Source organism: Coregonus clupeaformis, chromosome 13 (genome assembly GCF_020615455.1).
Source record: "Coregonus clupeaformis isolate EN_2021a chromosome 13, ASM2061545v1, whole genome shotgun sequence".
Lineage (NCBI taxonomy): Eukaryota > Metazoa > Chordata > Actinopteri > Salmoniformes > Salmonidae > Coregonus > Coregonus clupeaformis.
Window position 1 is genome coordinate 17,661,050 of NC_059204.1, and position 15,201 is coordinate 17,676,250.

The following is a 15,201-nucleotide window of genomic DNA, read 5'->3' on the forward strand; positions in this document are numbered from 1 at the left end:
CTGCTCAAAAAAATAAAAGGGAACAATAAAATAACACATCCTAGATCTGAATGAATGAAATATACTTATTAAATACTTTTTTCTTTACATAGTTGAATGTGCTGACAACAAAATCACACAAAAATTATCCATGGAAATCAAATTTGTCAACCATGGAGGTCTGGATTTGGAGTCGCCCTCAAAATTAAAGTGGAAAACCACACTACAGGCTGATCCAACTTTGATGTATTGTCCTTAAAACAAGTCAAAATTAGGCTCAGTAGTGTGTGTGGCCTCCACGTGTCTATATGACATCCCTACAACGCCTGGGCATGCTCCTGATGAGGTGGCGGATGGTCTCCTGAGGGATCTCCTCCCAGACCTGGACTAAAGCATCCGCCAACTCCTGGACAGTCTGTGGTGCAACGTGGCGTTGGTGGATGGAGCGAGACATGATGTCCCAGATGTGCTCAATTGGATTCAGGTCTGTGGAACGGGCGGGCCAGTCCATAGCATCAATGCCTTCCTCTTGCAGGAACTGCTGACACACTCCAGCCACATGAGGTCTAGCATTGACTTGCATTAGGAGGAACCCAGGGCCAACCGCACCAGCATATGGTCTCACAAGGGGTCTGAGGATCTCATTTTGGTACCTAATGGCAGTCAGGCTACCTCTGGCGAGCACATGGAGGGCTGTGCGGCCCCCCAAAGAAATGCCACCCCACACCATGACTGACCCACCGCCAAACCGGTCATGCTGGAGGATGTTGCAGGCAGCAGAACGTTCTCCACGGCGTCTCCAGACTGTCACGTCTGTCACGTGCTCAGTGTGAACCTGCTTTCATCTGTGAAGAGCACAGGGCGCCAGTAGCGAATTTGCCAATCTTGGTGTTCTCTGGCAAATGCCAAACGTCCTGCACGGTGTTGGGCTGTAAGCACAACCCCCACCTGTGGACGTCGGGCCCTCATACCACCCTCATGGAGTCTGTTTCTGACCGTTTTAGCAGATACATGCACATTTGTGGCCTGCTGGAGGTCATTTAGCAGGGCTCTGGCAGTGCTCCTCCTTGCACAAAGGCGGAGGTAGCAGTCCTGCTGCTGGGTTGTTGCCCTCCTATGGCCTCCTCCATGTCTCCTGATGTACTGGCCTGTCTCCTGGTAGCGCCTCCATGCTCTGGACACTACGCTGACAGACACAGCAAACCTTCTTGCCACAGCTCGCATTGATGTGCGATCCTGGATGAGCTGCACTACCTGGGCCACTTGTGTGGGTTGTAGACTCCGTCTCATGCTACCACTAGAGTGAAAGCACCGCCAGCATTCAAAAGTGTCCAAAACATCAGCCAGGAAGCATAGGAACTGAGAAGTGGTCTGTGGTCACCACCTGCAGAACCATTCCTTTATTGGGGGTGTCTTGCTAATTGCCTATAATTTCCACCTGTTGTCTATTCCATTTGCACAACAGCATGTGAAATTTATTGTCAATCAGTGTTGCTTCCTAAGTGGACAGTTTGATTTCACAGAAGTGTGATTGACTTGGAGTTACATTGTGTTGTTTAAGTGTTCCCTTTGTTTTTTTGAGCAGTGTATATCCTCATGATACACTAATTACATGGAGAGAAACAGAAAGTAGAGGCTCTGCTATTTTCTTTTTTCTCTTTATTTTGCTCAACTGGGGACTTGTGGACTATGCCAAATTAATTCTGTATAAACAAGTATGCATTTGATACCTATTTATATATATATATAAAAATGTTATAAACCTATTTAATAAACATCCTTTGACATGGAAAAGAACATTGTGTACTCTTCTTGCTCCGTCAGTACCAGTAGGTTGTGGGAGTGGAAATACGCTATTCCCGCCTCTCGTCTCTGGGATTGGTTAAACCAGCACGTCTTCTGACAAACACTGTTGCAGACTGGTCAATCTCTTCGTAAAAAGACCATTCTGTACTCTTCATGAGACTATAAACGTGCCTTTGTGCACGATAGCAAGGGTAACCTAATATAATGGCCTGTTGAGACAGCAATAATTTTAACAATCTCAGAACAGGACTCTGTTCTTGTAAATTGATTTTCAAAATGCGTCGCAGAGTGACAGGTACAGTGTTGGATATGCTGGGCTGTGGTGGTGGTGGTAGTGGTACTATCACGAGCCCGAGGGTGAGCAGGCTTTTGCTTGCCCCCATCACGAAAACAATCACCCCCACCTCGACAGACAGCGAAAGATTTCGTTCTACATCTTCAATACAGGGATATACAGAACTGGCACGAGAGAGGTCCAAAACCGTTACGTCGTTTTACAACCAGTCTGCAATCGATGTCTCCGCAGAAAAGGTAAGGAAATTGTGTAAACCAAACTATGCCATTCTTGCCCAGGCAGTACTAAGCCGCAGCACTGCATGGCCTTAACAGCTAGCTAACTATTTGTAGCTAACGTTAGCTAGCTCAGCTAACCAGCGTAACTGGAACCTCTGTGTGTTTAGTGCTTTAACTAGCTTGCTACAGTAGCTGGTGAGAACACAGATGGTTAGCTAGAATCGTTGGTAAGAATGTTTGTAACGTATGTACACACTCATGTATTCCTTTGGGGTAGATATTCTGCTAGCTACAGTAGCAAGCAACTGTAACTACCACCATGTGAAATTATGACAGCAAAAGTGCCAGGTTTGCTTGCTTGTTAGCCTAATGAAGTATTATTAAAATATTGATTTGTTAATTTAACTACCTAGCTAGTAACGTTTGTGTTTAGTAGGAGTGAACAACACGGGTATTTGGACACACAAGGGTCAGTCCAAGGTCAGTAAATTGACCTAGACAGAAATTAGTCAGGGATGTAGACAGTAAATTATATGAGAGGGGAACTAGGCAGTACCCTACTTTTTCAAGTGCTTACCAGAGAAACTTAAATATTAAATATTTATAATTCACCAGATCATAAAACGACTGAGAAAATCCATAACAAGGTCATGTGGCTGCTGTATTAGTGTGTGACTGCAGCTAGCTACCTACATAGTTTTTATTCCTATTTGACTAGGTAGTGGGAAATCTGTAGGGCATTCATTCACGCAAATAGTGCCACCATTGTGCTGACAATTACCAATCCTTATGTAACTCATGTCCCAGACATTATTTGGCACCAACTGCCCAGGGCCCACATTTTTTATGATGGTTACAAACTATTTTTGTAATTAGTTGAAGCTCATTATTAAACCAGTGACACTGCCTCCTCTCAAAGGATTCCCTTTGTCTTGCTGTACTATGGAACATTTCATAATAAAATAAAACCTAAAAGATGGATTAGAAGTAGCATAAGCCAACTTAATGCTACAGATCAAATCGGCACATTTCAGACATGGAATGCAAAAACAATGATAATAAAACCTGAAATATTTACTACACAACAAACATAAGATAAGGAAACAAAAGAAGGACACAAACTGAACGACTAAAAAGCACCCTAAGGAAAAGCAAAGCTAAAAATATTGTGTTTTAAGGTCTCTTTTAAATATGTCCAGTTTCGTCCCCCCTCAGGTTCTCCGGTAGGCTATTCCAGAAGCTGATAGTTAAAAGGCCAGAGGACCTGAGGGACCTACTGGGTACATCACTTAAAAGCATGTCTGATATGTATTGGGGTGCACAATTGTGGATTGATTTAAAAACCAATAGAAGAATCTTAAAATGTAATTCTAAAACTCACAGGCAGCAAGTGCAGAGACCTTAAAACCTGCGTAATGTGTGCTCTCCGTCTGGTCTTGGTCAGTACCCGTGCTGCAGCATTCTGTATGTTTTGCAGTTGACCAATGGCTTTCTTGGGTATACCAGACAGGAAAGCTATTTTGGTCACATTCAACATTTTGTTCAGAATTTTTTAAATAACACCTAGATGTGATTACCATCATACTGAAGGTGACTTGGTAAGGGTTTCTCTCTCTCAGTAGCACACTGCAATCAGTCTCAGTTCCAGTTGAAGACTGGACATATTTTCTACTTTTGTCTGCTAAATGACTAAAATAGAAAAAATGTGATTGCATGCCAAAAGTAGAAAATATGTTGTTGGGGAAACTCATTGTTTTTGGGTGATTGGGTTCTTGTGTCCTTAATCCTTATCTCATGAATTCACACTAAAGAGTTGTCTGCTTGTGTCCACTGTATCAAATATTGTAGGCCTGGTTAAGTGGATTTCCTCAACTGTTTTTCTCCTCTCTCCGCAGGCCTCAGTCCGACTGACACCAGCCACCTTGCTCTACGCTGGGAAGTCTCCGGATGGACACCACATCCTGGTAACTGACCACTCTGTCCAGTCATTGTAGCATATTTTATGGTTATTTCTCGTTATAATAGGCCTTATACATGCTTTGTCTTTGGGATTGATGACTGCTTTGAAGATTACTTGAAAAGTGATACATCTTGATACACACTCTTTTAAGTGGTCTATAGAGAACACAATTTGTCCGATATCAGTCTTTTTACTGTATGCTGCTTTAGGAATGTCATCTTGAGAGAAAAGGTTTACGTGTAGCACTTTATCACTGGAAATATCATTTGATAAGACTATACTACTCTAAATAACCTGGGTCATGTCTGAAGATGTCTGATTTTTCTATGGTGTAAAACCGGTTTGACTGGTAGTGAAGTTCAAAATTCAAGGGGATTCCTTTATTAGCCTGGTCATTGAGATCACTTTGCCTTGCACTGTGTTGTCCACGTTGTCTATACGTCTCACCCTTCCACCCTGTGTCTGTAGAGCAGTGCCAAGTACCTGCACAAGGAGTTGCCTGTGCGAATCGCCCACCGTATCAAGGGCTTCCGCAGCCTGCCCTTCATCATTGGCTGCAACCCCACCATCCTGCAAGTGGTGAGTTCCTTCTGTTTTGTGTGTGGTTTTTTTCTCTCCGTTTCTCCCTCTTGATGTTGAGGTCTCTCTGTGATGCTTCTCTCTTTGTCAACATGTCTGGTTTACCTTTCTGGTGCAGTAACACGCCTGTGCGATTTGCCCAACTTTCGGGACAATCCTCTCATTCCAATCATTGGGCATGTATGGGAGAGGAGGGCGCCAGAAACGGCATTGAGTCCGTGCCAATGTGCTCATCAAAATACACTGAGTATACAAAACATTAAGAACACCTGCTCTTTCCATGACAGACTGACCAGGTGAATCCAGGTGAGTTATGATATATTATTGATGTCACTTGTTAAATCCACTTCAATCAGTGTAGATGAAGGGGAGGAGACAGGTTAAAGAAGGATTTTTAAGCCTTGAGACAATTGAGACATGGATTGTGTTTGTGTGCCATTCAGAGGGTGATTGGGCAAGACAAAGTAGGGTGTTAGGTGTCTGGCGCACCGGTTTGTCAAGAACTGCAATGCTGCTGGGTTCTTTCAGGCTCAACAGTTTCCCGTGTGTATCAAGAATGGCCCACCACCCAAAGGACATCCAGCCAACTTGACAACTGTGAGAATCATTGGCGTCAACATGGGCCAGCATTCCTGTGGAACACTTTCGACACCTTGTAGAGTCCATGCCCCGACACATTGAGGCTGTTCTAAGGGTAAGGGGGGGGTGAAACTCAATATTAGGAAGGTGTTCCTAATGTTTGGTATACTCAGTGTAGACTGAATCTTTGGTAGGTTCTGACAAATACCCAGTAAAAATGCACAGACTACTACGGAAAGCTCCAACCAAGTTTATTCACCCAGAGGGTCAAACAGCTAAAAAGACAAAAACATATTTACACAAGCACACACATTTATGGCTTCCTCCTATGCTGTGTCTCCTCCTTACACCTCTGGACAGCCAATACTTCTCTGTTGCTAGACAGGACTTTAGTGATGCCTGTTCTTTCTCACTTCATCTGACCTGACCTCAGCCCAAATTCCTCAGTCCTCCCCAACTCAAGGCTGTCCTGTTGACTTGTACCAGACTGTGGCCCTCCTCCTTTCCCTAGGATACCTGATGTCTAACCATAACATGTTCTGACACAATGTAAATCTCCTGCATTCCCCTCTCTCCCTTATTGACATGATTTAAAGATCTTTCAAGCTTATAAGTCCGAACGCATCACCTTGAACAGTCATTCATTGAGAATGCACTTGTTACAAAACAGTAGAGCAGGGCAATATGGACAACAATCCATATCTCAATAAATTGCTTGAATTGATGCGATAACTATAAATAGACCGTTAAGTTTATAACATTAATGTGCACCACAGTTTTTTTGTATTATTATCATTTAAACTACTACTACTTGTTTAATGGTTGTAGCCATCAATTGTCCCATTAACAATCACCCATATTGGCAAAATATTTTCTAGTATAGGCTACTTATCGTAATGAACGATATCAGCAAAATGCCTGCAATGTATGGTCGGTGTCGATCATTTCCGGTTTATTTTCCCAGCTCTACACAACACCCTGCTAGCATTTATTAGCTAAGCTGCATCTCTTAGCTTCCTACATTTGTGAGATGGGCTTCTTTATTATGTAACAAACGAAGCCCCCTCACTCTATGCCTATGGAACTGTAATCAATTCGATTAAGTCATTAGTCTATCAGCATACAACATTTCGGCCTGAGAACTAAGAGTTATCCTATAGAGCTAGAGTTGATAGGCCATCTGTGACATTGGAGGTTTTCCTTTGTTCTTTAGCTGCCATGTGCAGTGTTAAGCTTTTTCTACTCCTCCCTCTGTCCTCTTCTCTCTTCCCATGGCCTATTTACCTCATGTAAGCGTCTTTAAACTGGATGAACTTTTACCTAGATTTTTCTCCCACATCACGAGGTGCTCTTTTGTGCTAATGAAATGGTACCTGGAATGATCAGCCGTACAGAAGCATGTATTTTCTCAGAATATTCTCCTTCCAACTAATAAATAAGAATTGCAAACAAGTGTGTGGGAAATTTCATATTAGTAGTTGTTAGACTGTACTTATTTTTTATTTTTTAGATGTGGTAATATTATCCATTCACTTGAACATCTATTCAGAATTTAAGCAGTTGTGCATTTGATACATATTGGAAGACTAGGCTATAATCCTTTTAAGAAACATCCTCTGTTCTTGGACTACAGGCCAGGACACATGTACACCCATGGGATGTGTTGGGGCCCACTTATGGGAGGAGGGGTTCCTCCTCTTACCTAACCGAGTGCTCAGAGGGAATTCTAACCAATACCCCTTGTCTATTTCCCTCTCCTGCAGCATGAGCTCTACATTCGAGCCTACCACGTGTTGAGCGACTTCCCAGCAGTGAGTAGTCACAAACAGCCACACTGAGAGAGGGGTTGGGTTGGCCAAGTTCAAATGCTTGACCCCCAGGGCTTTCATATTTATCTCTGTCCCAGTCTCTGTGGAACTGGAGAGGCTGTCAGACTGGCCTGCACACAACTCCTCCAGGCTGACTAATGTATTTGTTTGTCTGAAAGTGTCATTGCTTGGATGAAAAGTATAGTATTTTGAATGGATCTTTTGATTCTATAAGAGTTATTTTTACAAGAATTGCAACAAATACAGCTGAGATAAAAATGACAACACCTTAGGGTGAACAAAACATAGGTCACTGTCATTTCCAAGAATTTCCCCTTTCCAAGAAAAGTAATAAATGGTATACGGAGGATCGCTACTTCTAGACTACATTGCCTTCGGAAATATTCAGACCACTTCCCTTTTTCCACATTCTGTTACGTTACAGCCTTAATCTAAAATAGATTTTATTTTTTTATTTTATTTATCCTCAGCAATCTACACACAATACCCCATAATGACAAAGCAAAAACAGGTTTTAGAAATGTTTGTATTCAGACCCTTTGCTATGAGACTTGAAATTGAGCTCAGGTGCATCCTGTTTCCATTGATTATCCTTGAGATGTTTCTACAACTTGATTGGAGTCCATCTGTGGTAAATTCAATTGATTGGACATGATTTGGAAAGGCACACACATGTCTATATAAGGTCCCACAGTTGACAGTGCATGTCAGAGCAAAAACCAAGCCATGAGGTCGAAGGAATTGTCCGTAGAGCTCCGAGACAGGATTGTGTCGAGGCACAGATATGGGGAAGGGTACCAAAAAATATCTGCAGCATTGAAGATCCCTAAGAACACAGTGGCCTCCATCATTCTTAAATGGAAGAAGTTTGGAACCACCAAGACTCTTCCTAGAGCTGGCCGCCCGGCCAAACTGAGCAATGGGGGGGGGGGGGCCGATGGTCACTCTGACAGAGCTCCAGAGTTCCTCTGTGGAGATGGGAGACCCTTCCAGAAGGACAGCCATCTCTGCAGCACTCTACAATCAGGTCTTTATGGTAGAGTGGCCAGATAGAAGCCACTCCTGAGTAAAAGGCACATAACAGCCTGCTTGGAGTTTGCCAAAAAGCACCTAAAGACTCCCAGACCATGAGAAACAAGATTCTCTGGTCTGATGAAACCAAGATTGAACTCTTTGTCCTGAATGGCAAGGGTCACGTCTGGAGGAAACCTGTCACCATCCCTACGGTGAAGCATGGTGGTGGCAGCATCATGCTGTGGGGATGTTTTTCAGACTAGTCAGGATCGAGGCAAAGATGTACGGAGCAATGTACATAGAAATCCTTGATGAAAACCTGCTCCAGAGTGCTCAGGTTTACCTTCCAACAGGACAACGACCCTAAGCACACAGCCAAGAAAACGCAGGAGTAGCTTCGGGACAAGTCTCTGAATGTCCTTGAGTGGCCCAGCAAGAGCCCGGACTTGAACCCGATCGTACATCTCTGGAGAGACCTGAAAACAGCTGTGCAGCAACGCTCCCCATCCAACCTGACAGAGCTTGGAAAAAGTGAAGGGGTCTGAATACTTTCCGATGCACTGTATATTTAGTTATATCTTTTTAATGGTTGTATGGGTGTGTATGTATATAAACAGTTGATTCCAGTCAGTTCTGTAAGTGAATTTTACTCTAGTGTCCAATTCATCTGATAGGAATGGAATTCATCCCAACTCTGATTTTGATAATGGTCAGATTCGATCTGATTTCACTCTGCATCGTCTGTTTGTCAGATCAAGGACCAGGAGATGGAGGCTCGCTACAGTAAGCTGGTGCAGCAGCTCCTGGACGACCACAAGGACGTAGTCACTCTGCTGGCCGAAGGCTTCAGGGAGTGTCGGAGGCACATTCAGGTAATGGCCATATGCACATATAACGTCAACAGATTCAACTCATTGACTTTCCCACATGAACTGCTGTTTTATCATCTTGCTGCTGGAATGGATCTTGATGTTGCAGATGTTACAAGTTGGTTGTTGGAACTATGTGTTTTGTAATGTGACCGTAGGATTTAAAGAATGGTGTATTCCTTGCCTTAAGAGTGTTGTTTGTATTTATGTTTCAGGATGAGACCCTGGTCCGTAACTTCCTGGACACCACCCTCACCTCCCGCCTGGGGATCCGGATGTTGGCCACACACCATCTTGCCCTGCATGAAGAAAACGTATGTCACTCATCCACCTTCTAGTCATTAATTGCTAACAGACTAAAAACTGTTATTACTGAGAAAAGGAACATGATATTATTACATTTTTGTTATAGGGCAGTATTATAATTTGAAGAGGCAAAGCATACTCAGAACTTGTTTATTTTCACACTATAAACAGGTGCCCACCAGTACATGAACCCAACGTTTCGGCCTGGAGCCATTGACAAGGGCGTGCTTGCATAAATCCAACCTGTCCGCCACCCATACTTTTAGTTTGGATTATAAGTATAGTTTCCTGGGTTCTCTCCAAATATCCATACACACACACTCTAGCATACAGCAACATGTGAACACTCTAGCCCCCCAGTGCATTGACATGCAGTGTAACTCCTGATTCCAGATCTTGCACCACTCATGCGAGCTAAAATAAAAACTAAACGCATGAACTGGACAAAGCCATTATTATCAGTGCAGCCTGCTGGCCCCATGACTTTTACTAGAGCCCAGTTTGTATCCTTATTTTAACCACTGATGTGCTGTATTGTCACGATCGTCTGAGGAAGCGGACCAATACGCAGCGTTGCGAGTGAACATAATGACTTTATTAAATAAAGCAACCACGAAAAAACAACAAATGACGATAGTGAAGTCCTCTGTAACACTGACAGAAACATGGAACAAAAACCCACAAACAAACAGTGAAACACAACAGTATATATATGGCTCCCAATCAGAGATAACGAGCCGACAGCTGACACTCGTTACCTCCGATTGGGAGTCATTGACCAATCACCACTAAACACAAACAAAATGAAACTCACCCAACCCCAACACCACCAAATGAAATACACCCTGGCTCTAACACACAGTCCTGGAGCCAGAGTGTGACAGTACCCCCCCCTAAAGGTGCGAACTCCGGGCGCACCAGCATACAGTCTAGGGGAGGGTCTGGGTGGGCGTCTGTCCACGGTGGCGGTTCTGCCCCTGGTCGTGGTCCCCATCCCACCTTAGTCACCACCCGCTTCCCTAGCCTCCTCCACATGACCACCCCCCAACTAAACCCCACTGGGTTAAGGGGCGGCACCGGACTAAGGGGCAGCACCGGACTAAGGGGCAGCACCGGACTAAGGGGCAGCACCGGACTAAGGGGCAGCACCGGACTAAGGGGCAGTACCGGACTAAGGGGCAGTACCAGGCTGAATGGCGGATACTGGCTGGAGCGGCTCTGGTGGCTCCCGGCTGGTCGGCTCTGGCGGATCCCGGCTGGACCGGCTCTGGCGGATCCCGGCTGGCGGCTCTGGCGGATCCCGGCTGGGCGGCTCTGGCGGATCCCGGCTGGGCCCGGCTCTGGCGGATCCCGGCTGGACGGCTCTGGCGGATCCCGGCTGGGCGGCTCTGGCGGGTCCCGGCTGGGCGGCACTGGCGGGTCCCGGCTGGGCGGCTCTGGCGGGTCCCGGCTGGGCGGCTCTGGCGGGTCCCGGCTGGGCGACTCTGGCGGATCCCGGCTGGGCGGCTCTGGCGGATCCCGGCTGGACGGCTCTGGCGGATCCCGGCTGGACGGCTCTGGCGGATCCCGGCTGGGCGGCTCTGGCGGATCCCGGCTGGCTGGCTCTGGCGGATCCCGGCTGGGCGGCTCTGGCGGATCCCGGCTGGGCGGCTCTGGCGGATCCCGGCTGGGCGGCTCTGGCGGATCCCGGCTGGGCGGCTCTGGCGGATCCCGGCTGGACGGCTCTGGCGGATCCCGGCTGGACGGCTCTGGCGGATCCCGGCTGGGCGGCTCTGGCGGATCCTGGCTGGGCGGCTCTGGCGGCTCATGGCTGGCTGACGGATCCTGGCTGGACGGCTCTGGCAGATCCTGGCTGGACCGGCTCTGGCGGATCCTGGCTGGGCCGGCTCTGGCGGATCCTGGCTGGACGGCTCTGGCGGATCCTGGCTGGACGGCTCTGGCGGATCCTGGCTGGGCGGCTCTGGCGGATCCTGGCTGGACGGCTCTGGCGGATCCTGGCTGGACGGCTCTGGCGGATCCTGGCTGGACCGGCTCATGGCTGGCTGACGGATCCTGGCTGGGCGGCTCTGGCAGATCCTGGCTGGACCGGCTCTGGCGGATCCTGGCTGGACGGCTCTGGCGGATCCTGGCTGGACGGCTCTGGCGGATCCTGGCTGGACGGCTCTGGCGGATCCTGGCTGGACGGCTCTGGCGGATCCTGGCTGGACGGCTCTGGCGGATCCTGGCTGGGCGGCTCATGGCTGGCTAACGGATCTGGCTGCTCATGGCTGGCTGACGGATCTGGCTGCTCATGGCTGGCTGACGGATCTGGCTGCTCATGGCTGGCTGACGGATCTGGCTGCTCATGGCTGGCTGACGGATCTGGCTGCTCATGGCTGGCTGACGGATCTGGCTGCTCATGGCTGACTGACGGATCTGGCTGCTCATGGCTGGCTGACGGATCTGGCTGCTCGTGACTGGCTGACGGATCTGGCTGCTCATGGCTGGCTGACGGATCTGGCTGCTCATGGCTGGTTGACGGATCTGGCTGCTCATGGCTGGCTGACGGATCTGGCTGCTCATGGCTGGCTGACGGATCTGGCTGCTCATGGCTGGCTGACGGGTCTGGCTGCTCATGGCTGGCTGGTGGTGCTGGCTGGGCGGCTAGCGGTGGAGGCGGACCCCAGCCTCGGATTGCAGTCATCACCTCCAGCAGGGCGGCTCCCATCCGCATGAGCCGCTCCTGCCCGTCACGAACCCGAGCCTCCAGTCCAGCATAGGCTGCGTCGGCTCCTGCTGATTCCATAGCAGGTGTATGATTCTGTCTGGCGGAAGGCTCTAGCGGCTCCCGGTCTGGCGGACGGCTCTGAAGGAACAGGCCGGGCTGGGCTGGTGACGCACCCCGTAGGATACGTGCTTGGAGCAGGAACAGGCCGGTCCGTGCGGAACACACACCACTGGCCTTAACTGGGGATCAGGAACGGGCCGGACCGGACTGGTAACACACTTCAGTCTCTCATGCCGTGCGACAACAACTTCCCTCCTCTACTCGCCAATGGCTCCCGTAATCCGATAGCCTTCTCTCCACATCTCCCTGTGGCAGCCTCCTGCTGCCCAGGCGCCCAAGCCATGTGCCCCCCCAAAAAAATTTTTGGGTAGTACTCCCCGGGCTTCCAGCCTTGCCTCCGTGCTGCCTCCTCATATCGCCTCCTCTCGGCTTTAGCTGCCTCCAGCTCTTCACGAGGGAGGCGATATTCTCCCGGTTGTGCCCAAGGACCCTTACCATCCAGTATCTCCTCCCATGTCCATGAATCCTTTATGGGTGGATATAAATCCTGTGTAGGTGGATCCTGTTGCCGCTTGACACGCTGCTTGGTCCTTTTTTGGTGGGTTTTTCTGTCACGATCGTCTGAGGAAGCGGACCAATACGCAGCGTTGCGAGTGAACATAATGACTTTATTAAATAAAGCAACCACGAAAAAACAACAAATGACGATAGTGAAGTCCTCTGTAACACTGACAGAAACATGGAACAAAAACCCACAAACAAACAGTGAAACACAACAGTATATATATGGCTCCCAATCAGAGATAACGAGCCGACAGCTGACACTCGTTACCTCCGATTGGGAGTCATTGACCAATCACCACTAAACACAAACAAAATGAAACTCACCCAACCCCAACACCACCAAATGAAATACACCCTGGCTCTAACACACAGTCCTGGAGCCAGAGTGTGACATGTATGTAGCCCATGCTGCCAAATAACTGGGTTGTCTCTGGCAGCAATAGGCTCCAGTGACGTAAGTGGCTGGTGTGAGTGCCCCAGTGGGCCTCAGAATATTTCCATATGACCCAGTTATAGGGTCTATATATAACATGGTGGTGGTCAGGATGATGAAGCATGTTTGACAGGTCTGGAGACTCCCTGACTCAGGGTAGCAGTGTGTTAGTTAGCCGCCTAATACCTGATACCGCTGCCAAGATTGATGGTTTTGTTACCCAACAACACTTAGGCCTAAATCACTCACGCTATTTGTTGTAATCAACTCCTTTCACGGCTCAGACTTGGATTCTTTCTGGAACATCGGTCAAATGACTGGCTACTAGTTTGTGAGATTACTCGTCCTATTGTGCTAATACATTCTGACTATAGGACTACATTGCACATTGACCCGAAATTTGGCAAACCATCCTCTGTTTAGCATGTCAGCAATAAAGCTTGTGCATCTCCTCTTATATACCTTTCATCTTTCTTTGCAGCCTGATTTTGTGGGCATCATCTGCAGGCGACTTTCCCCCAAAAAGATAATTGAGAAATGGGTTGATTTTGCAAGGTGAGTGGTGTGTTACGTTACGTTATTATATTGTTGGTTTAGAATAATCTCCCACTACTTCTGGATTAGAATATAGGTCACTCTTCTACACTGAATACAAATATAAACGCAACATGTAAAAGTGTTGGTCCCATGTTTCATGAGCTGAAATAAAGGATCCCAGAAATTTTCCATACGCACAAAAAGCGTATTTCTCTCAAATTATGTGCACAAATTTGTTTACATCCCTGTTAGTGAGCATTTCTCCTTTGCCAAGATAATCCATCCACCTGACAGGTGTGGTATATCAAGAAGCTGATTAAACAGCAAGATCATTACACATGTCCACCTTGTGCTGGGGACAATAAAAGGCCACTCTAAAATGTGCAGTTTTGTCACACAACACAATGCCACAGATGTCTCAAGTTTTGAGGGAGCGTGCAATTGGCATGCTGACTGCAGGACTGTCCGCCAGAGCTGGTGCAAGATAATTTAATGTTCATTTCTCTACCATAAGCCACCTCCAACGTCGCTTTAGAGAGTTTGGCAGAACAGCCAACCAGCCTCACAACCGCAAACCATATGTATGGCGTCGTGTGGGCGAGTGGTTTGTTGATGTCAACATTGTGAACAGAGTGCCCCATGGTGGGGTTATGGTATGGGCAGGCATAAGCTACGGACAACGAACACGATTGCGTTTTATTGATGGCAATTTGAATGCATAAAAATACTCTGACAAGATCCTGAGGCCCATTGTGAGGCCCATTCTTTTATTTTTATTTTTTATTTTAAGGTACGTGAGGGGAAAAAAGTATTTGAACCCCTGCTGATTTTGTACGTTTGCCCACTGACAAAGACGTGATCAGTCTATAATTTTAATGGTAGGTTTATTTGAACAGTGAGAGACAGAATAACAACAAAAATAATCCAGAAAAACGTGTGTCAAAAATGTTATAAATGGATTTGCATTTTAATGAGGGAAATAAGTATTTGACCCCTCTGCAAAACATGACTTAGGACTTGGTGGCAAAACCCTTGTTTGGGAAACAGAGGTCAGATGTTTCTTGTAGTTGGCCACCAGGTTTGCACACATCTCAGGAGGGATTTTGTCCCACTCCTCTTTGCAAATCTTCTCCAAGTCATTAAGGTTTCGAGCCTGACGTTTGGCAACTCGAACCTTCAGCTCCCTCCACAGATTTTCTATGGGATTAAGGTCTGGAGACTGGCTAGGCCACTCCAGGACTTTAATGTGCTTCTTCTTGAGCCACTCCTTTGTTGCCTTGGCCGTGTGTTTTGGGTCATTGTCATGCTGGAATACCCATCCACGACCCATTTTCAATGCCCTGGCTGAGGGAAGGAGGTTCTCACTCAAGATTTGACGGTACATGGCCCTGTCCATCGTCCCTTTTGATGCGGTGAAGTTGTCCTGTCCCCTTAGCAGAAAAACACCCCCAAACATAATGTTTCCA

At 47.2% G+C, this 15,201-nt stretch overlaps 1 protein-coding gene across 1 annotated transcript in view; it reads left to right on the top strand.

Annotated features, from left to right (window-relative positions):
* Nucleotides 1–1,900: 1,900 nt before the first annotated feature.
* bckdk (branched chain ketoacid dehydrogenase kinase) overlaps nucleotides 1,901–15,201 on the top strand; it is a 37,205-nt gene continuing 23,904 nt past the window's right edge. Inside the window, exons 1-7 of the mRNA XM_041893925.2 lie at nucleotides 1,901–2,316; nucleotides 4,194–4,262; nucleotides 4,727–4,837; nucleotides 7,180–7,227; nucleotides 9,012–9,131; nucleotides 9,344–9,442; nucleotides 13,680–13,753. Coding sequence (XP_041749859.1) covers nucleotides 2,062–2,316; nucleotides 4,194–4,262; nucleotides 4,727–4,837; nucleotides 7,180–7,227; nucleotides 9,012–9,131; nucleotides 9,344–9,442; nucleotides 13,680–13,753 — 776 coding nt within the window. The 5' untranslated portion in view covers nucleotides 1,901–2,061. The remainder of the gene's footprint in view (nucleotides 2,317–4,193; nucleotides 4,263–4,726; nucleotides 4,838–7,179; nucleotides 7,228–9,011; nucleotides 9,132–9,343; nucleotides 9,443–13,679; nucleotides 13,754–15,201) is intronic.